This window comes from Crinia signifera, chromosome 4, assembly GCF_055691185.1.
Source record: "Crinia signifera chromosome 4, ASM5569118v1, whole genome shotgun sequence".
Classification (NCBI taxonomy): domain Eukaryota; kingdom Metazoa; phylum Chordata; class Amphibia; order Anura; family Myobatrachidae; genus Crinia; species Crinia signifera.
This window is the reverse complement of record NC_139220.1, coordinates 245,573,991-245,597,236: the sequence shown is the minus strand read 5'-3', so window position 1 is coordinate 245,597,236 and position 23,246 is coordinate 245,573,991. Positions and strand designations below refer to the sequence as shown.

Below are 23,246 nucleotides of genomic sequence, written 5' to 3'. Positions count from 1 at the left end.
GCCTCTGTATTACAACTGTCATTCTGTCCCTATCCTCTGCCTGCCCTGCATGTTATTCCGGTCATTCCTCCCACAATCCCCTGCCTGCGTGTTACACCTGTTAACCCTAACCATACACATAAACCATACACACCCACCTCGCAGCCCATTCCCCTAACCATACACACCCACCCCGCAGCCCATACCCCTAACCATACACACCCACCCCGCAGCCCATAACCCTAACCCTACACACCCACCCCAATCCGCCCCTGGCAATGGCTCATATTTTGTGTATCTTCTGCCCAATTACGACAGGGTTTTCTCTCCTGATCTTTTCAGCTCCTTCAGCTTTGTAGTCGTATGGGCAGCTGTGCCTGTCAGAATAGCGATGGATGCCACAGAAAACATTTCCACAGCGGCATTCAATACCTGGCAGAATAAGTGCACATTAAGAACATTCACAATATCAAAGAGTTATCAAACTTCCTAAAGAGAAAAAAGTGGAGGTGTTGCCCATAGCCAGATTCTAGCGGTGTTGTTTATATGATTATGGTATATTAGATCTAAAATGTCTAGGTCGACAGTCAAAGGTTCGACATGGCCAAAAGGTCGACATGGAAAAGGACATGAGTTTTTCATGATGTTTTTTTTGCCTTTGCCCACCCTGCTTCAGGCACAATGCCCTGCTGCACTCAGCACATTATTATAATCTAACTCTATGCCCACGTGGATGGTAAAGTATGAACCATCCATGAAAATCTCATGTCAACCCTTTGAATGTAGACCTTTTCCATGTCAACCTTTTGACAATGTCAACATTTTGACCGTCAACCTTTTCACCATGTTGACCAATAGTTGCCGACCTAGACACAGTAGATCTAATGACTGCATACCATTTATCTTATATTGATAACGGCAGCACCTGTTCTTCTCTGTGACGGTCATTCAGCTTCATACTCACCTTTGAGAATGTGCAGCGGTGAGTGATGTTTCACGACTGCCCATGCGCATAAACATTTATTCGCATGTACAGCCAAATGTATTATTGCCCGGCTGCTCGCACACAGCAGTGTGGGTGGGAGGCGTCAGAGGTGTCAGCTGCCCGCCCTCTTCCCATACAGGGAGTCTTAGATCTGCGAGCACTGTAGAAATCATCTGATGGTCATCAAACATTGAGTGACTTCGCCACCGCACGCAAGTTGCGAATGGATATTTATACAAAACATCCATTAGCATGCGTGTGGGTGCAATCTGCGTGTGGGTGCAATCTGCGTGTGGGTGCAATCTGCGTGCGTTCAGACTTTCGTGCAGACGGCGGGCCGTGTTAAGATGACCCCCTTTGTGTATGTATGGAAATCTAAGCATCACATAGTAAACAAACCGCTAAATGGACATTTTAATGGTACAGTAGCGGAGATCCATAGGGTCGGTGCTGATAAAGAATTTCTACATGTTTAGTAAATAGAGGATTGTTGTGGAAACAATACATAAAACCAGTGGTTCCCAAACCTTTTTGAACCACGGCGCCCTAGAGTATCGGAATATTTTCACAGCACCCCTAGGTCAAAAGTTTCTTGTTCGTGAATTTTGAAAAAATATAAAATTAAGTAAAGTGGGTTTTTATGTCATACTTAGGATCAATTATGCAGCGAGAAAACTTTTTGGCAGGGGGGAGCAAAATTTATAGCTACGCCACTGAATCCAAGGCACCAGTGCAGGTGTCCCGAGGCACTGCAGGGTGCCTAGGCACACAGTTTGGGAACCACGGCATTAAGCATACATCTATTTATATACAATCTCCATATAAAAATAAACAAGAACATGGCACCCACCGGTGAGCCCAACCTTCTTACGGCACATATAGCAGCGGTTCTGTTTCTGCTTGGCTTTTTTTGGAGGGCATACCGGCTCATCACAGGAGTTCTGTGCTTTAACTGATGCTGCAGCTGTACAGAAGAAAAATTGTAATTACATATAAACTGCCCCTTAAATTCCTTTACTATACAATGTTAAATCTAGCCAAAGTAAATGATCATTTACCATCAGCACTGTCTACGGTCTCTTTGGTTTCAATATGCTTTCTCTTGCATCTCTTTTTGCCTTCTTGCAACTCTCTGCGATGTAATCCTTCATTTTCTACTACTGAAACACTGGAACTCTTCTCCAAGAGTATATCACAGCAATCGGGAGCATCTAATAACAACACATCCTTAGCTAAAGTACTTTCAGAGTAAAACCTGCCCGTATGTTAGCAGCCACTGCCACAGAAACATCACAGCTCACATTTCTATAGATTCTAAAGCTGGGAACACACTAGCAGGGGCGTAACTATAACTCCCCCATAGCAAAATCTTGATTAGGGCGCCGCCCCTACATAAGAGGTCAAAGAGGGGGGCATGTAAGTGCAGGTCAGAGAGGGGGGTGCAGGAAAGTGTAGGTCAGAGAGGGGAGCAGGTAAGTGCAGGCTGCCACCTGTGGGGGGGTTGGCAGGTACAGTTCAGAGAGGGGGGTGCAGGTAAGTGCAGATCAAAGAGTCACGCCGCACTTTTTTTGAGGGGTGAGGTAGTGCCCCGAGCGGCCGGGCCCCATAGCAGTTGCATCCCCTGCACCTTCTATAGTTATGCCACTGCACACTAGATAATTCAGGCTCTGAGCACCCTAATTCGGGCCTAGGGCTCTGAGTTCGGGCTCCTCAACTTGTATCCCAAAAACTCACTAAATGTCAACAGAGCAACAAATAACAAGCTGCTTTCTGACATGTAAACGATAGATTGCCTGCTTTGTGAGACAATGTTATTAATGAAACTGTGCAGTAGTAACACAAGCGACAAAGAATTAGAAGTATTCGTACCCAATGCCCCGGTTTGATGAGTTGGTAGAAAATGTAGCCCACAGTCAGTATCTTACTACTCTTGATTTGACAAAAGGATATCGGCAGACTCTTTGACAGGAGCTGCTAAGGCAAAAACACCTTCTCTACCCCAGAGAGCTTATTTTAGTACAAAGTGCTGCCATTTGGTTTACATGGTGCTCCAGCAACCTTCCAGATAGCTAAGAACAAGTTACTGCGGCCCCACAGGTTATATGCAGCCGCATATTCAGACGACATTGTTATGTTCCGCTCTAATTAGGAATTACACCTACCAAAGGTAGAGGCATTCTTAAAGTCTTTACATGCACACGGGCATACTGCCAACCCTGGGAAATGTGTCATTGGTATTGTGGAAGCCAAGTATTTGGGGTACATTGTAGGCAGAGGACAAGTTAAATCTCAAAATTGTAAGGTAGAAGCGGTTCTCACTTGGTCTATAACCAAATGTAAGTCGCAGCTTAGGACATATCTCGGTCTGGTGGGTTCCACTGTGCTGTATTACAGTATGATAGGTGCAGAGCAGCCGGCTAAACAATGGACCAGTAGTACAGCACTGAGAGCACCAATCCAGCGGAAGGCTTCCCTGCTTTGCAGGCTCTTCTGAGTGGGTAGCAATGGCACTGCCCCCTACCAACAATAAATTTGTTTAAGACCTTACCTGATGTCGCTTTTATTTCAGCAGGACTGCTCTCTGTTGTTTCAGCCTGAGATGAGCCGGCAGACTCTGAGAGTGGCAGAGAGCTGGTAAGCATAGGAAAGACCAAACATAAATAAGAGGTAATGAAGAAAGGTTCCATAGTTTGCTACTGCAACACAGGTCAGTAATGCCATGGTTTATTCGGACATGACTACCTATTGCCCAAGCATTGTTAGAGGTTTTATAGGGCAGGGAAAAGCTTACCTGGCTTGTGTTTCTGGGAACACTGATCCTGCTGCTTCATCTACCTGGGTGGTGAGTATATCCTGAGACTCCAACACATTTTCCACTGACACCGCTACAAAACATGGCAAAAAGTGCTATTAGGACAAGAGCAGGATTAACCATGAAGCAAAATAAGCACATTCTTAGGGCATCAAGGAATGGGGGTAACCCAGACATTTTCCATTGCTGGATTTACAATGAGCCAAAATCCACAAAAAGAGGTTGACAATATATAATTAACAATAATAACAACATACATACATATCTGGCGTCACGAACAGGATCTAGTCGACGCGGAGTATAATCCGATACCAGGATGGACGCAGTTCAGGTCGGGGGTGGGCAGGCACCCGCTGTGCCCCCCAATGCTGACCAACAGGTTGTAGCCCCAGTGGTAGTACCTGCCCCAGCAGCGACACCTCATGCTCCCATCACACTACCCTACTACTTTGGGGCCCCATGGATGCTGACCTACAGTGGGGACCCCAACAAGGGCGCCACATTCACGGCGTTTAAGAATCAACTGAAGTCCATGTCCCAGCTCTACACCCCGAGCGAAGAACAGAGGGTACAAATTCTAATCGGCCAACTCACGGGCTCCGCCCTCAGTGAGGTCGAATCGTGGGCGGATGACCAAAAGACGGCCACCGACCAGATCTTGAATCGGCTGGCCACGATCTTCGAGACCGCCACCCTCCCGGAGTTGAAGATGCAACTCTATGGTCGGAAACAGCGGCCAGGCGAAACCCTCCGGGATTTCTCCCTGAGTCTACAGAAGACCCTGAAGCTCATCCAAGCGGCTGATAAAGATGAGATTCGTAATGGCGACGAGACGCTCACTATCCAGTTCGTGGAGGGAGCGTCGAACCCCAACATCAAGACCCAATTGCGAATCCTAAAGATGCAAATGCCGGGTAAACCCTTCGCGGACTTTAAGCACACCACCATTTTAAGCATTGGGAACCACTCCGAACCCGAGGTGGAGTATCCGGAAATGACGGGGTCTCGAGGCCCCATAGCTACGAGCTACGAACAAGTTGCACGGCCAAAGGACCGGTCCAATCAGAGTGTCCAGCAGCCAACGGGAAACTTGGACCAATCCCTACAACGTCAGGTGGAAGACCTGACCATCGGAATGGCTGCGATGCAGCGGGACCTACGCCAGCTAGCCTGGCAAGCCGCGCCGAACAGCAGAGGGACCAGATGGAGGACGGAGAGGCAACAGTCGAGCCAGAGTTGATGGGACCCGCCTCGAGAATACGGAAGGCGGGTGACCGACCAATTTGATCATCAGGGCCAGCCCATCTGTCGACACTGTCAGGAAGCCGGGCACATCGAGCGAAACTGTCCCTCATCCGACCATTTAAACTCCAATACCCCGAGGGGGAGGGCCGAACCTCGGGGAGTACAGGAAGAGTAGGTCCAGGTGAAGACGGGCAGACCTACTATGGCAGACAGAGCCATATAAGTGTAGGCGAATTATCTGCCAGGTTAGACCGTGGCCCTCAGGTTCGCATGAAAAGTCGAGGGAAAGTTATCTGGTTCCACGTCCAACGTGGATATGGGTTCGTTGAGTGTATTGACCCAAAGCGAGAAATCTTCGTCCACTACACCGCCATCCAGAAGAGTGACCCAAGGAAATTATACCAAAGCCTGAGGGCTGGAGAGATGGTAGAATTTGACGTCGTCAGAGGTGAGAAGGGCCTCCAAGCAGTGAACGTCACTGGCCCTGGTGGTACTCCTGTTCGAGGCAACAGATACGCGGCAAGAAACAAGTGGTATGGGAGCCACCCACTTCGCCGCAGCCAACCTCGGGGGAATAGTATGCACTCCAAGAAAACAGCAAGAGTGGCAAGACACACAAAGGAAGGGCCGAATGTATGTAGCCAGCGGTACTCTCATGCCCGAGTGCAGAACGAGCTGATGAAAGAGGACCCATCACGAGGCGAAGTACACCCCAAATGGAAAACCCGCCCTTATATGGCCACTAAGAGGCCTACGTCGACAACCGGGAGCTACCAGATGGGAGATCCAGATGGAACCCGACAGCAGCGGATCCATCGCAACCATCATAAGTCACACCCCAATCGAATCCAGTTGCCCCTCAAGTCAAGCAGCAAAGTGAGCGATAATGACGGCCAGAATTTCGTCCTGAACATGTTGCAGAGTACAGTGGAGCTGTCTCCGAATGGGGGGTGGTCAACATTCCTCCCACCAGGGGTACCACTGTTGTGGTATAGAGCATAGTCATACTTATATAAATGTTATTGAATGCTTTGCACCATTGTTCATCCGTCGACAATGTTGCCGACACTGTTTAGTCACCTTGCTAATGTTGTATCTGTTTGTAAATTATACCTTGATTCAAGGAACGGACTCAGTGGTTCCAGAAAGGTATCACAGCTCAGGACTTGGGTGTTGGTGTGCCCGAGGACACGCACATTAAAAAGTATGGGCGGATGTAACACCCCATAACTGTGGAATAATAGGTGCCGTGTATTCCAGTTACCCAGGGGTTAATATACCTCAGCACCAGGCAAAACTCAGCCCTAAAGAGTTAAACCCAGGCAGGCTGGAGTGTGACAGGAAGAGAGAGGTCAGAGGTGACTTGAGCCAGCAGTGTGAGAGAGGAGGAAAGGCAGAGCACATGAAGAGGAGACTTCTCCTGCAGCTGAGTGACACTGTGGAGAACTCCTGTATAGAGAGAGAGGAGGACAGCAGCGTGGCATCTGTGACCCCTGACCTGCCAGACGCTTGAGCAGCAGGGATCTACAGCAATGAATGACAGCCCAGCCTGTAAGAGAAGGAGCCAGTCGGGCAGCGTGCACAGTCCAAGAGAATACAGCAGCTCAAGGCCCAGCAGACAGCAGAGTCTGGACACCAGAGAAGACAGAAGGCAGAGACTGGTCGGAACCAGCACCAGCAGCAGCTACAGGTACACTACTGAACACTGCCCCCACCTAGCACACCCTGTTAGGCTGCCTGCCCAACACCTAGTACAGCCAGCAGCCCTGTGTAGCTGAGTGCGGCAACGCTGAGGCGCCCGCACTAGCATTCCCTGGAGGGTACACAGCACCAGAAAGAACCCAACTATCCTCAGCCGGAGCTGGCATCCTACACCAGGTACTCTAAGTCCTACCCCTTGAGGCCCTTTTCCCCAGGCCTTTCTCATTTCCCAGGACCACTGATGGAAGTCACCCCTGAGGTTTAATTCTGCATTGCCCTGTTTAGTGGGAGACAATACACCAGTAGTTTTCCTAGTGGATGGGATTACGGTGATAGAGTAACAGTGCCACCCGGTGGACAGAGGGTAGAAACACGGTCCTCATGCAAAAGAGAGAGTGGGACTAACCCTAGTTACTGAGGCCCTTATTCTGATCGGTGCGGATATATCAGCGTGCGTTCGGGCCGCTGATGTTTTGTGTCTGCGCATGTGCAGAGGCGTCTCTGCGCATGTGCGAGCGGGGCGTACGGCCAAATCCCGCATGATATGTGAACACTCCGAACAGGGGGTGGAGAGGGGCGTGTAGGGCTATTTGGGCTCATTACCATATGCATACGCCCCGCGTTTCATGGGAGTTCCCATGAAAACGCTGGGCGTACGTATGGTAATGCGGCAGTGACGCACGTGTAGGGGGCGGACATATGACATCGCCGGATGTCAGCTGCCCGCCCAGATCCCTGCTTTTGCACGGAAAAATGTCTGTGTGGTCTGAGGTTGCGGGTGCTGGTGATGTTATGCTTAATGTTGAAAAGGCCTGTTTAGTGTAATATAGTGTGTGGCGACGCTCATTCGTATTCGGTGGTATTGCTGCTCCCAAGTGTAAACAGTGCATCGAGTCGGTCTGCAGTATGTCGGGCCTGACTCAGTAAGAAGCAGTCCTTCTCAATCACCATCCTGCATCACGAGAAGACTCCAGACTTATGCTGTGTACACACGGTGCAATATGATTGCTAGCGATATATTGCTAGCAATATATTGCCAACAATCATATTGCTCAGTGTCTCCTTTTCATCAGCGATGAAAAGGAGACACTGCTACGGGACGGAGGGGGAGTGCAGCAGCAGCAGACGCTGCTGCTGTCACTTTGAAGGGAGGAAGGAGGGAGCAGCGGCACGGGGCTGGGGAGATCAATGCTGATCTCCCCGGCGCTGACCTCCGTGAAGGGAGGAGGGAGGGAGCAGCGGCACGGGGCTGGGGAGATCAATGCTGATCTCCCCGGCTCTGACCTCCGTGAAGGGAGGAGGGAGGGAGCAGCGGCACTGGGCTGGGGAGATCAATGCTGATCTCCCCGGCGCTGACCTCCGTGAAGGGAGGAGGGAGGGAGCAGCGGCACTGGGCTGCGCTGACCTCCCAGAACAGTGATTGCCGGGGAAAGCCGCTGGTCGCAGGAGCATGCTCCAGCGACCAGCGACCAGCAGGGAGTGCACACGGGAGCGCGCAGCTCAGCGACCATATTCCCAGCGATTTTACCTAATATTGCTCCCGTGTGTACACACCATAGGATCCGCGAGATCGGAGAAACACGACCCTCCCTGCATCCCTCAAGGTAACCCTTCTCAGGTGTTTACACATACTATACATTTAAATACTAACACTTAAGGCCCACATACCCTACGAAATAGCCTATGCAGGTTCACATGCAATACCTCATCAACTCCCTGCCAGGTTGGCATGCTATACATCGTATGCAGTCATTATGTATATGATGTATCGCATGCGATCCCATTTACTGCCCTGGAATCTGATGTTCATTTATTGCAGCAGTGACATACTCCAGATACGATCCACATAGGACATCGCATCAGATCGGAATCGAAAGTAAATGACATATGATTTGACACTTTTCACATATTGTGTAAGTGTATGGCCACAGATGTGGCAGATGTGTTACACAACATTAGTTTTGGGATCTCATCAAAGACTTTGCAATTAGAAAAAGTAGGAGAAAACTTTTCAAATATCAATATAGTGGAAATAAATGCTGTTCTACATCTTACTTTAAAGGTGACCCTACACGGTGCAATTATTGTGCGCAATTTGGACTAGATCGCATCGTATTCGTTTGCAAGGCAATTTGATGCAATCTAGTACACAAAGTAGATGCAGCACATACTTTTTCAGCTGTGTGACGGGATGTACACAAGAGCGCACGTCTTATCTCACCTGTACCGTGTATGGGCACCTTAGCCTTTGTTTCATTTCAAAAGTTACAATTTTATTTTACAGTTTATTGTTGTTTATATTTTGAATTAGATACCTGTACAGTATATTGTATATGAGGGCAACAAAACCTTTTATGTGCTTAGGGCCTCTAAAGGTAATATTCCGGCCATAATTGCTATGTTAACTAAAGAAAATACCATAATCAACATGTAGATCTTAATTTTTCAATTGTCAATCAAAAATATGAATTAATTGTTAAAAAGGCTTCAACCTTATACAGTATGTTTTATTTTCTCTTTGGATATGAGTGTGACGGTATGAGCAGCAGTGCACCACTTCTCCCCTTGTATAAGTCGTTACACTACCCCTTCCATTTACTTACATTTTCTGGCCAACCACTTTTACACTTCTTTAATCCCTGGCTATGACTGTATGAACCTATTTCTGTAATGTAGCTAATAAACCTGCTTACCGTGATATGCATTTGGCAAAGGAACATTTTTTACTTACTATTTCCCAGAATCCATTTGTCAACATACTGTAACTGAAGTGTGATAAACCTCCCAAAGTAGCTTATAAGCATAACCTAATAACTCGGTATGTATGCAACCTCATTGCGGGTGGAAGTATGATGCCACTGGGGCGAGACTTTTTTTGGGAAAGGTACAGATTTAATGAGGGAAGTATGCAGGAAAGGAGCATACACAATCACCATGTTTGCACAACAAAAAGCTATGCCTGTCATAAATATTACCATTAAGCAAATACATTTGTGGTTAGTGTCCCTTTAAACTAGAATTTATTTTGATACAAATGCATTATTGGAGAGATCAGTTTCTATTACTAGTAAAAATATTTATTAGAAAGAGCACAGACCACTGATTGCATGGGCATACCTGTTAGACTGTTCCCTTCATCAGGGTTGTTCTGACTCTGTAGATGTTCTTCATAGCACACAGAGCAGAGTCCACTGGTATTTGTATCACAATAGTTCCCGCAACCATTGGGACAGAGAGGTGGTTCCTCGTTATTATTGGTTTTCTGCTCCATTTTTATCCACCAAGGAACTAAAATCAAACGGAACAGAGACTATGGTCATGCTCAAGGAAGATAAAGTACAGTCTGTGCAGAAAATACGTTTCTCTTTCCCAAGTCTAGCGCTAGCTACTCACTTGGTTCGAAGCTGTACAGCATGGGTCTTCAAACTGCGGCCCTCCAGATGTTGTGAAACTACAAATCCCAGTATGCCTTGCCACAGTTTTAACACTCCCTTATAGCAAAACTGTGGCAAGGCATGCTGGGATTTGTAGTTTCACAACATCTGGAGGGCCGCAGTTTGAAGACCCATGCTGTACAGCATCGGAGTCTGACACAAGATCACCGTCCTCCCAAACCTCATGCTCATGATATGCCTGTGAAAGCCTGGACCCACAAACCTTGGCTTGTTCCTGTAAAAAGTACACACACATATAATATAATTATATATATATATATATATATATACACACGTTAGAGCTGACTCATCTCTTAACATAGGCTTCTTTGGTGAGAACTGCCAATAGGAGCCTATGTTAACTCCATAACATGGGGTTCTATGGAGACGCGAACAGCAAATCAGGCGTAGAGCTCTGCGTATGTATGTATGTATGTGGTATATATGTATGCAATAAAAGCTGAACTTTAGAGGGTATGTGTGTTTTCATTTTAGCATTGGTCCTAAATCCCAGCAGACCCTTTAATGCCCCGCCTGCAGGGTTTTGTGGTTCTCCAAGACCCTGCATGCGGGGAGGCTTGCTGGGAATATATATCTATTAATTTATTCTACTCAACTTACACATACACACTAGCACTGCCAGGTCAAACCGCTGGCACTAGTAAGTAGCTGCAGAATCAGTAGTAGTTTAGAACTGCTGTCCCCACACCAGAGGAATATTCAACTGCTCCATTAGTATGTTATCCAAAAGTCATAACATAATTTGAGGCAGGGAAATAGGCCACAGCCAATGAGCTCCCAACTGCCATGCATTTGAAAAATGACAGTTGGTAAATGGGCCCCTATTATGATAAACCTACATCAGTACTGTACAGTTATTTTGTGCTATGATAAGGTTTCCCAACAAGTGTAAGCCTTTACTATCACACATACGAGCATTTTCTTTATACATTATATAAGATAATGACAGATAGTAAAGAATTATTATTGGACACAGATAAAGTATAAAGATTTATCTTCAGATCTGGCTGGTTGGAACAAAAACATGGTAATGGATGTGAGCAAATGACAGCTGACCATTTGCTTGGAAATGCTGGAAAACTGACAAACTGTCATTCAGATATTACCAGGTGTTTGTTCCAACCAGCCAGATGTGAAGATAAATCTGTAGGTGTATGGTCACAGTGACAAGCCATCTACTAAACTGTTGTTAAATGTGAAGCTGCTGTAGGATCAACTAATAAACACCTGTATCTGTGCCAACTGTGGCTTTCTTACCCGTTATCTACTTAGTCCAACTCCCCTGGTCACTCTATTAGTGTGTTCACCGTCAGAGCATACACAACCATCAACCACCTCCTACTGTGTACCAGACAGCTGTGTACAGAGCAACTGAGTTGTGATGCAACAATAGGTTATGTCAGAGATGTGGTTACTCATATCAACCAATCAGCTTCTGTCATTTTATAGGCTGTGGTAGATAAAAGCTTGAAGCTAGAAAAAAGCTGTTTGGTTGCTATTGGCAACTTTCTTTTCTTATTGGAAATGTTGATACATCTCCCCAATATCATTGCTGCGCCCTGTCCATAGCCCTAACAATACACTTATTACAGCAAAGAGACAAAAACAATGCAAGTTGTATCGGCTGTAGTCCAGACTTAGGAGTATTCAATAACACTCACATCAGGGTATGAGAAATGGCGTCCCAGTAATAAGGAACCAACTCTAGATTAATCCATGTGTTGTACTATATATATATATATATATATATATATATATATATATATATACACACAAATACAGGGACTCAACACTCTCCATAATGAACTAACTCACCTTACTATACAATTAATCAAATAAATAATGGGGTTTTAGTTCATTAATTGATCAATGCATTTAAGCTTGCAGCCCATCGCCAAGGGACCCCATTTCACTGCAAGTCCTACACTAACAATAGTCTCTTAGTAGTAAGGTGAGTTAGTTCATTATGGAGAGTGTTGAGTGTATTTATTAGAGCATGTGGTCACAGGCCACTTCACCTGAACCTGGGAATGGCGAGTGCTGCTTGCACCCCATTCGCAGGGATGGCGAGTGTTGTGGTACTCTGTATGTGTGTGTGTATATATATATATATATATATATATATATATATATATATATATATATATATATATATACAGTGGTCGAAGTGGAAATTTTGAAGTGGGGGTATGGAAATTTTGAAGTGGGGGTATGGAAAAGTAAAGAGTGAATATAGTGCGCACCTTCGGACACCCCCCTGTCCATCAACGTCCCCTGCCAGACTGCCCTGTTGTACAGGGGTATTACAAAAGCACAATATGTGCTGCTGAGTGATCAGAGAGCATCCTGAGGGGGAAAAAAAACTTATTTTTTTTATCTTCAGATTAAAGTGGGGGTATGCCATACCCCCGTATACCGCCCCACTTCGACCACTGTATATATATATATATATATAAAATGCGATATGATCCGGCACTCCTCTGTTTCTAGTATAATTGCCCAGGTGCCTCCAAGGGTGATGGATAGAGAAACAATAATTTCGCGGCACTCAAAGGGTCTTTTTTCAAGCAATAATTGTATTTGAGATACAAAGCAAATTACATATATTTCATTGGTGGATGCCCCGATGGTTCAATGCCGCCACTGGCATTTTCTTCAAGGGCCCATGATTGTGGTAAATGACAACTTTACCACAATCATGGGCCCTTGAAGAAAATGCCAGTGGCGGCATTGAAACGTCGGGGCATCCACCCATGAAATATATGTAATTTGCTTAGTATCTCAAATACAATTATTGCTTGAAAAAAGATCCTTTGAGTGCCGCAAAATTCTTGTTTCTCTCTCTCTCTCTCATATATATATATATATATATATATATATATATATATATATATATATATATATAAAAACATACACACATACATACATACATACATACATACATACACACACACACACACACACACTTTTACAGCCATAAAAGGTTTTTAGCCCGATCTCCACCCCAGATATTCAACGGGTACCTGATTGTTGAATTTCCAGTTAAGTCCAGCAAGTTCATGCTTGTATAGTATAAAGTGCCTGGCCACCAGTTCTTGACCTTCAAGAGCTTGTCGGATAGATGAACTGTGTACTGGATGGCCATACTCTTCTTAAAACCAATGCATTTCGTCATATAGATTCCTTAAAGAAATATGTCACGAGTATGGCACCACACTGCATTATTCAAGTATTTAAGTACTGATTTTTGTTATAAAGATAATTTTGTTCCTAAAATTAGTTAACCAAAACTCCAGGCTATCTAGACGTTCCCACCTATTGTAACTAGGGATGTGCACCAGCCAATTTTCGCGTTTCGGGTTCTGATTACCTTCAGGTTTTGGGTTCTAATAGGTTTTGCCAAAACACCCCCTCATGGTTTTGGGTTCTGATTTTTATTTATTTTTTAAACATAAAACCCGCTAAAATCGCATAATTTGGAGGGGTTTTTTTTTGCTCCTAAGCTATTATTAACCTCAATAACAATAATTTCCACTCATTTCCAGTCTATTCTGAACACCTCACAATATTGTTTTTAGACCAAAAAGTTGCACCAAGGTACTGTAGCTGGATGACTATGATAAGCGACACAAGTGGGCGGCACAAACACTGGACTGATACGGCACACTTAATAGCACCCCTGGACTGATATGGCAAACTTAGTATCACCCCTGGACGGATACAGCACACTTAGCATCAGCCCTGGACTGATACAGCACACTTGGCAGCACCCCATGAATTATACAGCAGACTTGGCTTACCTCAGGAATAATACAGCACAGATGGTGGCACCCCTGACCTGATACAGCACACATGGTATTATACGGCACAGATGGCAAAACCCTTGGACTGATACAGCACACATGGAATAATACGGCACACATGGTGACTTTCCTGCAGTAAAAAGAAATAAAAAGTTTTAATTATTTTAATTTAAAAAATGGCAGCACCTCTGGATTGATACGGCAGACTTAGCGCACCCCATGAATTATACAGAACACTTGGCTCACCCCTGGACTGATATGGCACACCTAGGAATCACCCCTGGACTGATACAGAACACTTAGCACCAGCCCTGGACTAATACAACACACTTGGCAACACCCCATGAATTATACAGCAGACTTGGCTTACCCCAGGAATAATACGGCACAGATGGTGGCACCCATGATCTGATACAGCACACATGGTATTATACGGCACAGATGGCGGAACCCTTGGACTGATACAGCACACATGGAATTATACATCACACATGGTGACTTTCCTGCAGTAAAAAGAAGTAAAACTTTTTTAATTATTTAAAAAAAAAAATGTCAGCACCTCTGGATTGATACGGCAGACTTTGCGCACCCCATGAATTATACAGTACACTTGGCTCACCCCTGGATTTATACGGAACACATGCGGGCACCCTGTCACTTATACGGGACACATAGGGGCACCCATGGAATTACACGGCACACATACGGGCACCCCTGGACTGATACTGATACCCCAGCAGACTGGAATTATATACAGCAGTAGGTAGGCAGTGGCAACAGCCGACTGGAATTATATACTGTGGTAGGTACTGGTCCCAGGGGCAACAGCCAACTGGCTTTATTATTTGTTGCGGTAGGTACTGGTCACCAGGGGCAACAGCCGACTGGAATTACATACTGCGATAAGTACTGGTCACCAGGAGCAACAGCAGACTGAAATTATAAACTGCGATCGTCTGTTAGCTGCAAATCCCTTTTCAAGCAGCTCACCATCTAATGAATTTTCCAATGTGTTAAGTCTGTGCACAGCCCAGGACTTACTCGGTGGCTGCGTCAGAATCAGTCAGATCCGGGCCAGAGCTGACATCACACGCCTTCCCCTAAAATGCCTGTGCATGCTTGCGTTTTACCTGGCACACCCAGTAAACGTCTGGTTACCACTCTCAAATGCCGGTTTTCTGACAATCAACTTGCATATGGCCAGTAATAAAATAAGTAGCAGGATTTTATTGCAGTATGGCCTAGCGGATGCCTACTACGGGCCCTACACATGCATAGTCTATGATAATTGGCCAGCCTGTGAATTTACAGTGGTGCAATCTGGTCTGAATTAGGCCCATTGGCCTGACCAGGAAGGGAGGTTTCCAGGCAACTTGAAACTCCCCCTGCATTTACTTTGTATGTTTATGTTTGTAGGGGAACCCACCATTACCAACTGAAAGATAAAATTAACGGTACTTATATGTTAGCCGGGCGCCCAGCTACGCTACGCTGACAACGTAGCCTTGTCAGCGTAGCCATTGCCGGGCGGCCGGCTAAGCAGCAGGCGGGCGGGTGGTGAGGCAGCGGGAGGGAGGGCGGTGAGGCGGCGGTGATGCGGGAGGGTGGGCGCACGGCGGTGACGCGAGTGGGAGGGTGGGCGCTCGGCGGTGACGCAATGCGGCCGCTGGGGGAGCATCACATGTTTTCCCCCAGCGGCACTAGCCAGCCACCTTTGCCATTGATGGTCCCCCAGCCACCTTTGCCATCGATGGTTGACATCGATGGCAAAAGTGCAACTTACCATCGATGGTGTATACTTATGCAATGGATGGCCATCGATGCTTTTACACATCGATGGTCATCCAGGGATGGCCATCGTTGCCTTTGCCATCGATGGTTACCATCGATGGCAAAAGTGCAACTGACCATTGATGGTGTATAAGTGCAATGGATGACCATTGATGTTTTTACACATCGATGGTCATCCAGGGATGGCCATCGTTGCATATACCGCCCCACTTCGACCACTGTATATATATATATATATATATATAAAATGCGATATGATCCGGCACTCCTCTGTTTCTAGTATAATTGCCCAGGTGCCTCCAAGGGTGATGGATAGAGAAACAATAATTTCGCGGCACTCAAAGGGTCTTTTTTCAAGCAATAATTGTATTTGAGATACAAAGCAAATTACATATATTTCATTGGTGGATGCCCCGATGGTTCAATGCCGCCACTGGCATTTTCTTCAAGGGCCCATGATTGTGGTAAATGACAACTTTACCACAATCATGGGCCCTTGAAGAAAATGCCAGTGGCGGCATTGAAACGTCGGGGCATCCACCCATGAAATATATGTAATTTGCTTAGTATCTCAAATACAATTATTGCTTGAAAAAAGATCCTTTGAGTGCCGCAAAATTCTTGTTTCTCTCTCTCTCTCTTATATATATATATATATATATATATATATATATATATATATATATATATATATATATAAAAATCATACACACATACATACATACATACACACACACACACACACACACTTTTACAGCCATAAAAGGTTTTTAGCCCGATCTCCACCCCAGATATTCAACGGGTACCTGATTGTTGAATTTCCAGTTAAGTCCAGCAAGTTCATGCTTGTATAGTATAAAGTGCCTGGCCACCAGTTCTTGACCTTCAAGAGCTTGTCGGATAGATGAACTGTGTACTGGATGGCCATAATCTTCTTAAAACCAATGCATTTCGTCATATAGATTCCTTAAAGAAATATGTCACGAGTATGGCACCACACTGCATTATTCAAGTATTTAAGTACTGATTTTTGTTATAAAGATAATTTTGTTCCTAAAATTAGTTAACCAAAACTCCAGGCTATCTAGACGTTCCCACCTATTGTAACTAGGGATGTGCACCAGCCAATTTTCGCGTTTCGGGTTCTGATTACCTTCAGGTTTTGGGTTCTAATAGGTTTTGCCAAAACACCCCCTCATGGTTTTGGGTTCTGATTTTTATTTATTTTTTAAACATAAAACCCGCTAAAATCGCATAATTTGGAGGGGGTTTTTTTTGCTCCTAAGCTATTATTAACCTCAATAACAATAATTTCCACTCATTTCCAGTCTATTCTGAACACCTCACAATATTGTTTTTAGACCAAAAAGTTGCACCAAGGTACTGTAGCTGGATGACTATGATAAGCGACACAAGTGGGCGGCACAAACACTGGACTGATACGGCACACTTAATAGCACCCCTGGACTGATATGGCAAACTTAGTATCACCCCTGGACGGATACAGCACACTTAGCATCAGCCCTGGACTGATACAGCACACTTGGCAGCACCCCATGAATTATACAGCAGACTTGGCTTACCTCAGGAATAATACAGCACAGATGGTGGCACCCCTGACCTGATACAGCACACATGGTATTATACGGCACAGATGGCAAAACCCTTGGACTGATACAGCACACATGGAATAATACGGCACACATGGTGACTTTCCTGCAGTAAAAAGAAATAAAAAGTTTTAATTATTTTAATTTAAAAAATGGCAGCACCTCTGGATTGATACGGCAGACTTAGCGCACCCCATGAATTATACAGAACACTTGGCTCACCCCTGGACTGATATGGCACACCTAGGAATCACCCCTGGACTGATACAGAACACTTAGCACCAGCCCTGGACTAATACAACACACTTGGCAACACCCCATGAATTATACAGCAGACTTGGCTTACCCCAGGAATAATACGGCACAGATGGTGGCACCCATGATCTGATACAGCACACATGGTATTATACGGCACAGATGGCGGAACCCTTGGACTGATACAGCACACATGGAATTATACATCACACATGGTGACTTTCCTGCAGTAAAAAGAAGTAAAACTTTTTTAATTATTTAAAAAAAAAAATGTCAGCACCTCTGGATTGATACGGCAGACTTTGCGCACCCCATGAATTATACAGTACACTTGGCTCACCCCTGGATTTATACGGAACACATGCGGGCACCCTGTCACTTATACGGGACACATAGGGGCACCCATGGAATTACACGGCACACATACGGGCACCCCTGGACTGATACTGATACCCCAGCAGACTGGAATTATATACAGCAGTAGGTAGGCAGTGGCAACAGCCGACTGGAATTATATACTGTGGTAGGTACTGGTCCCAGGGGCAACAGCCAACTGGCTTTATTATTTGTTGCGGTAGGTACTGGTCACCAGGGGCAACAGCCGACTGGAATTACATACTGCGATAAGTACTGGTCACCAGGAGCAACAGCAGACTGAAATTATAAACTGCGATCGTCTGTTAGCTGCAAATCCCTTTTCAAGCAGCTCACCATCTAATGAATTTTCCAATGTGTTAAGTCTGTGCACAGCCCAGGACTTACTCGGTGGCTGCGTCAGAATCAGTCAGATCCGGGCCAGAGCTGACATCACACGCCTTCCCCTAAAATGCCTGTGCATGCTTGCGTTTTACCTGGCACACCCAGTAAACGTCTGGTTACCACTCTCAAATGCCGGTTTTCTGACAATCAACTTGCATATGGCCAGTAATAAAATAAGTAGCAGGATTTTATTGCAGTATGGCCTAGCGGATGCCTACTACGGGCCCTACACATGCATAGTCTATGATAATTGGCCAGCCTGTGAATTTACAGTGGTGCAATCTGGTCTGAATTAGGCCCATTGGCCTGACCAGGAAGGGAGGTTTCCAGGCAACTTGAAACTCCCCCTGCATTTACTTTGTATGTTTATGTTTGTAGGGGAACCCACCATTACCAACTGAAAGATAAAATTAACGGTACTTATATGTTAGCCGGGCGCCCAGCTACGCTACGCTGACAACGTAGCCTTGTCAGCGTAGCCATTGCCGGGCGGCCGGCTAAGCAGCAGGCGGGCGGGTGGTGAGGCAGCGGGAGGGAGGGCGGTGAGGCGGCGGTGATGCGGGAGGGTGGGCGCACGGCGGTGACGCGAGTGGGAGGGTGGGCGCTCGGCGGTGACGCAATGCGGCCGCTGGGGGAGCATCACATGTTTTCCCCCAGCGGCACTAGCCAGCCACCTTTGCCATTGATGGTCCCCCAGCCACCTTTGCCATCGATGGTTGACATCGATGGCAAAAGTGCAACTTACCATCGATGGTGTATACTTATGCAATGGATGGCCATCGATGCTTTTACACATCGATGGTCATCCAGGGATGGCCATCGTTGCCTTTGCCATCGATGGTTACCATCGATGGCAAAAGTGCAACTGACCATTGATGGTGTATAAGTGCAATGGATGACCATCGATGTTTTTACACATCGATGGTCATCCAGGGATGGCCATCGTTGCATTTGCCATCGATGGTTGCCATCGATGGCAAAAGTGCAACTGACCATCAATGGTGTATAAGTATGCAATGGATGACCATCAATGTTTTTACACATCGATGGTCATCCAGGGATGGTGACATTGATGGTGGGAAACCATCTGGTTCTCCCCCATCGATGTCAAAACTATTCGACATTGGCCATAAACCATCAATGTTTTGTAAACATCGATGGTCGATGGCCATTACAAAGCGCTGATACTGTCATGGTGGACCCATGGAGAGCATATCCCCACTATCCACGTCATACCCCCCCACTTTCCACGTGGGCGCAGAGTGAATTCTATAAAGTGTGTTGAGCGCAGCGAGCCACCGAGCCCAAAGTGTGGCGAGCGCAGTGAGCCCCACGAGGGGACGTGGATATGTCTGCGAGGGGATACGCGTCCTCGCGGGCCTCGCTGCGCTCGCCACGCTTCGGGCGCAGTGGCTCGCTGTGCTCGACACACTTTATAGAATTAACTCCACGCCCACATGGATAGTGGAGGTATGACGTGGATAGTGGGGATATGAAACATTATGCATTAACGTAGCTCCAAATACATAACTACGTAGTTTACGTAAGTTACGTAGTTTACGTAACTAGCATGGTGGTGTATTGGTATTCTCAATACACCACTACGCAAACTACGTAATGGGCGCCCAACTAACATATAAGTACCAAAATAACCTTTCCATAGGTAACTCTGGGCCAGATGTGTCAAGCTTCAAAAAGTGATAAAGTGGAGAGTGATAAACAACCAGCCAATCAGCTCCTACCTGTCATTTTTCAAACCCAAAGAGTAACATTGTAGTTAGGAGCTGATTGGCTGACTGTTTATCACTCTCTATTTTATAATTTTTTGAAGCTTGATACATCTGGCCCAGTGTGTGAGGTCCAGTGCAGAAAACCAGAGACCACTTCTGACTGTCTCTCTTTTATTTAGTATTCAGCTTTATGGGACAAAACTCATTTTGTGCAAAAAAATACTGTAAAGGTGCCAACGCACGGTGCGTTTTGGGCTTGCGATGCGCGCTTCCACGTACATCACATCGCATAGAACAAAAAGTATGAGCTGCCCGTATCATTTGGACTAGATCGCATTGCATCTAGTTCAAAATGCCCGCTACTTTAGCATTTTGAACTAGATGCGATGCTATCTAGTCCAAAACGCACGGTGCACATCACAATGGGTGCGGGCATCCTCAGGTTCAATTTCAAATGCAAATGCAGCAGCAGTCACACACTGAATATATGCATGCCCCATATCATTTTAATCAGCAAAAGCAGTTGGTGCGAATAAGCTTTATTAACAAAAAAGACACACGCAAAGATGCACGGCACTACAACTCACATACAGTATTTTGTATAACACAACTTGTATCGCATTGAGGATAGATGTATGTGGACACATCTGTAATTTTAAATATTAACCATTTCACAAATATAAGTGGACACACTTAATATTAAATACAAGGGGAAAAATTAATTATTATTAAATACAAGGGTACAGTAATTATAGGATTTAATGAATATATACTGTAAATTAAATGTTGTTTTACTAGTTCAGCACTGCATATTTGAAGCACTTGGGAACTTTAAAACTAGAATTTTTGCAAAATTGTATTACTTTATCCTGACCTGGTTAACAATTCACTAGTTCTTTTTTCATTTGCTATTTATGAATATGTTAATTTTTCCAGAAGCAATGAGATTATGAGATTTTTATTGATCAAGATACAAAGGGTACCTGCACGTTCACATGTGACTTGTAAACTGAGCAATTTACTAAAGTCCATGCCACAAATCCAAGAGAGCAATTATAGTTTAACCCAGGGATTGGGAACCTTCGGCCCTCCAGCTGTTGTTAAACTACACATCCCAGCGTGCCCTGCTACAGTTTTCCTCATTGACCATGCCAAAACTGTTGTAGGGCATCCTGGGATGTGTAGTTCAACAACAGCTGGAGAGCCAAAGGTTCCCCATCCCTGGTTTAACCCCTTCCTGACACAGCATGTTTTTGCCTTCCTGACAGAGCCCTTTTTTTCAAATCTGACATGTATCACTTAAGTGGGGATAACTTTTTTTTGCTTTTACTTATCCCAGTGATTTTGAGATTGTTTTCTCGTGACACATTGTACTTCAAATTAGTGGTAAATTTGGGTCGATACAGTCTGTGTTTTTTTGTGAAAAATACCAAAATGTCGTAAAAAAATGGAAAATTTAGCAATTTGCAAAATGTTAAATTTTCTGCTTGTGAGACAAATAATCATACCACTCAAAATAGTTAATAACTAACATAGACCATATGTCTACTTTATGTTTCCATCATTATTTCAACTTCCTTTTAATTTTTTTGGACACTAGGAGGCTTACAATATGAATAGCAAATTCTCAAATTTTCAAGAAAATTTCAAACACTGATTTTTTTAGGGACCAGTTCAGTTCTGATGTGACTTTGAGGGACTTGTATGTGAGACACCCCCATAAATGATGCCATTTCAAAAACTGCACCCCTCACAGTATTCAAAACAGCATTTTGGAAGTTTGTTAACCCTTTAGGTGTTTCACAGGAATTAAAACAAAGTGTAGGTGAAATTTCAAAATTACATTTTTTTTGCAGATTTGCAATATTAATACATTTTTCTAAGGAACACCGTAGATTTTACTAGAGAAATGTGACTAAAAATTGATTCCCCCAATTCTTTTGTTTTCATAAATATCCTATATGTGGCCCTAGTGTGCACGTTGACCAAACTACAGGCTTCATAATAGAAGGAGCACCTACTTGATTTTGGAGCCTCCTTTTTATGAGATTATTTTTTAGGCACCATGTAGGTTTCTAGGCACCATAAGATGCTAAAATTTAGGAACCCCCCCACAAGTGACCCCATTTTGCAAACTACACCCCTCAGGGAATTCATCTAGGGGTATAGTGTACATTTCAAACCCCCAGGGGTTTCACCAATTGTGGTACAACTGGGCAGTGAAAATGAAAAATTAAATTTTTTACACAAAAATGCAGTTCTGGCTCAAAATTTTTCATTTTCACAAGGAATGAAGGAGACAAAGCACCCCAAAATCTGTGCCCCAATTTCTCCCGAGTACGGCAATGCCTCACATGTGACCAAAAAATACCATTTGGGTGCATGGCAGGACTCAGAAGGGAAGGAGTGATTTTGGGATTTTGCAGCTCAGATTCTGGTGGAATGTTGGTGGGTGCTATGTTGCATTAGCAAGACCCCCCAAGCACCAATACAGTGGAACCCCCCCACAAGTGACCCCATTTTGCAAACTACACCCCTCAGGGAATTCATCTAGGGGTATAGTGTACATTTCATACCCCCAGGGGTTTCACCAATTTTGATACAACTGGGCTGTGCAAATGAAAAATTACATTTTTTACACAAAAATGCAGTTCTGGCTCAAAATTTTTCATTTTCCCAAGGAATGAAGGAGACAAAGCACCCCAAAATCTGTGCCCCAATTTCTCCTGAGTACGGCAATGCCTCACATGTGACCAAAAAATACCATTTGGGTGCATGGCAGGACTCAGAAGGGAAGGAGTGATTTTTGGATTTTGCAGCTCAGATTCTGGTGGAATGCTGGTGGGTGCTATGTCGCATTAGCAAGACCCCCCAAGCACCAATACAGTGGAACCCCCCCACAAGTGACCCCATTTTGCAAACTACACCCCTCAGGGAATTTATCTAGGGGTATAGTGTACATTTCATACCCCCAGGGGTTTCACCAATTTTGATACAACTGGGCTGTGCAAATGAAAAATTACATTTTTTACACAAAAATGCAGTTCTGGCTCAAAATTTTTCATTTTCACAAGGAATGAAGGAGACAAAGCACCCCAAAATCTGTGCCCCAATTTCTCCC

The 23,246-nt window shown here is 45.0% G+C and overlaps 1 protein-coding gene across 2 annotated transcripts in view; it reads right to left on the bottom strand.

The window, feature by feature from the left end:
* Window positions 1-17,840, bottom strand: part of LOC146075217 (AN1-type zinc finger protein 6-like) — a 58,060-nt gene extending 40,220 nt beyond the window's left edge. The window contains exons 1-12 of one of the 2 annotated variants that reach the window (XM_083184204.1): window positions 17,728-17,840; window positions 17,355-17,487; window positions 16,578-16,737; window positions 14,351-14,483; window positions 13,978-14,110; window positions 13,201-13,360; window positions 9,840-10,010; window positions 3,756-3,849; window positions 3,513-3,595; window positions 2,023-2,175; window positions 1,815-1,928; window positions 263-411 (exon numbers count right to left, since the gene is read on the bottom strand). In XM_083184204.1, coding sequence (XP_083040330.1) covers window positions 263-411; window positions 1,815-1,928; window positions 2,023-2,175; window positions 3,513-3,595; window positions 3,756-3,849; window positions 9,840-9,993 — 747 coding nt within the window. In that variant the 5' untranslated portion in view covers window positions 9,994-10,010; window positions 13,201-13,360; window positions 13,978-14,110; ... (2 more) ...; window positions 17,355-17,487; window positions 17,728-17,840. Of the gene's footprint in view, window positions 1-262; window positions 412-1,814; window positions 1,929-2,022; window positions 2,176-3,512; window positions 3,596-3,755; window positions 3,850-9,839; window positions 10,011-13,200; window positions 13,361-13,977; window positions 14,111-14,350; window positions 14,484-16,577; window positions 16,738-17,354; window positions 17,488-17,727 lie in introns of those variants that run through there. The other variant, XM_083184205.1, reaches the window with a different exon arrangement.
* Window positions 17,841-23,246: the final 5,406 nt, after the last annotated feature.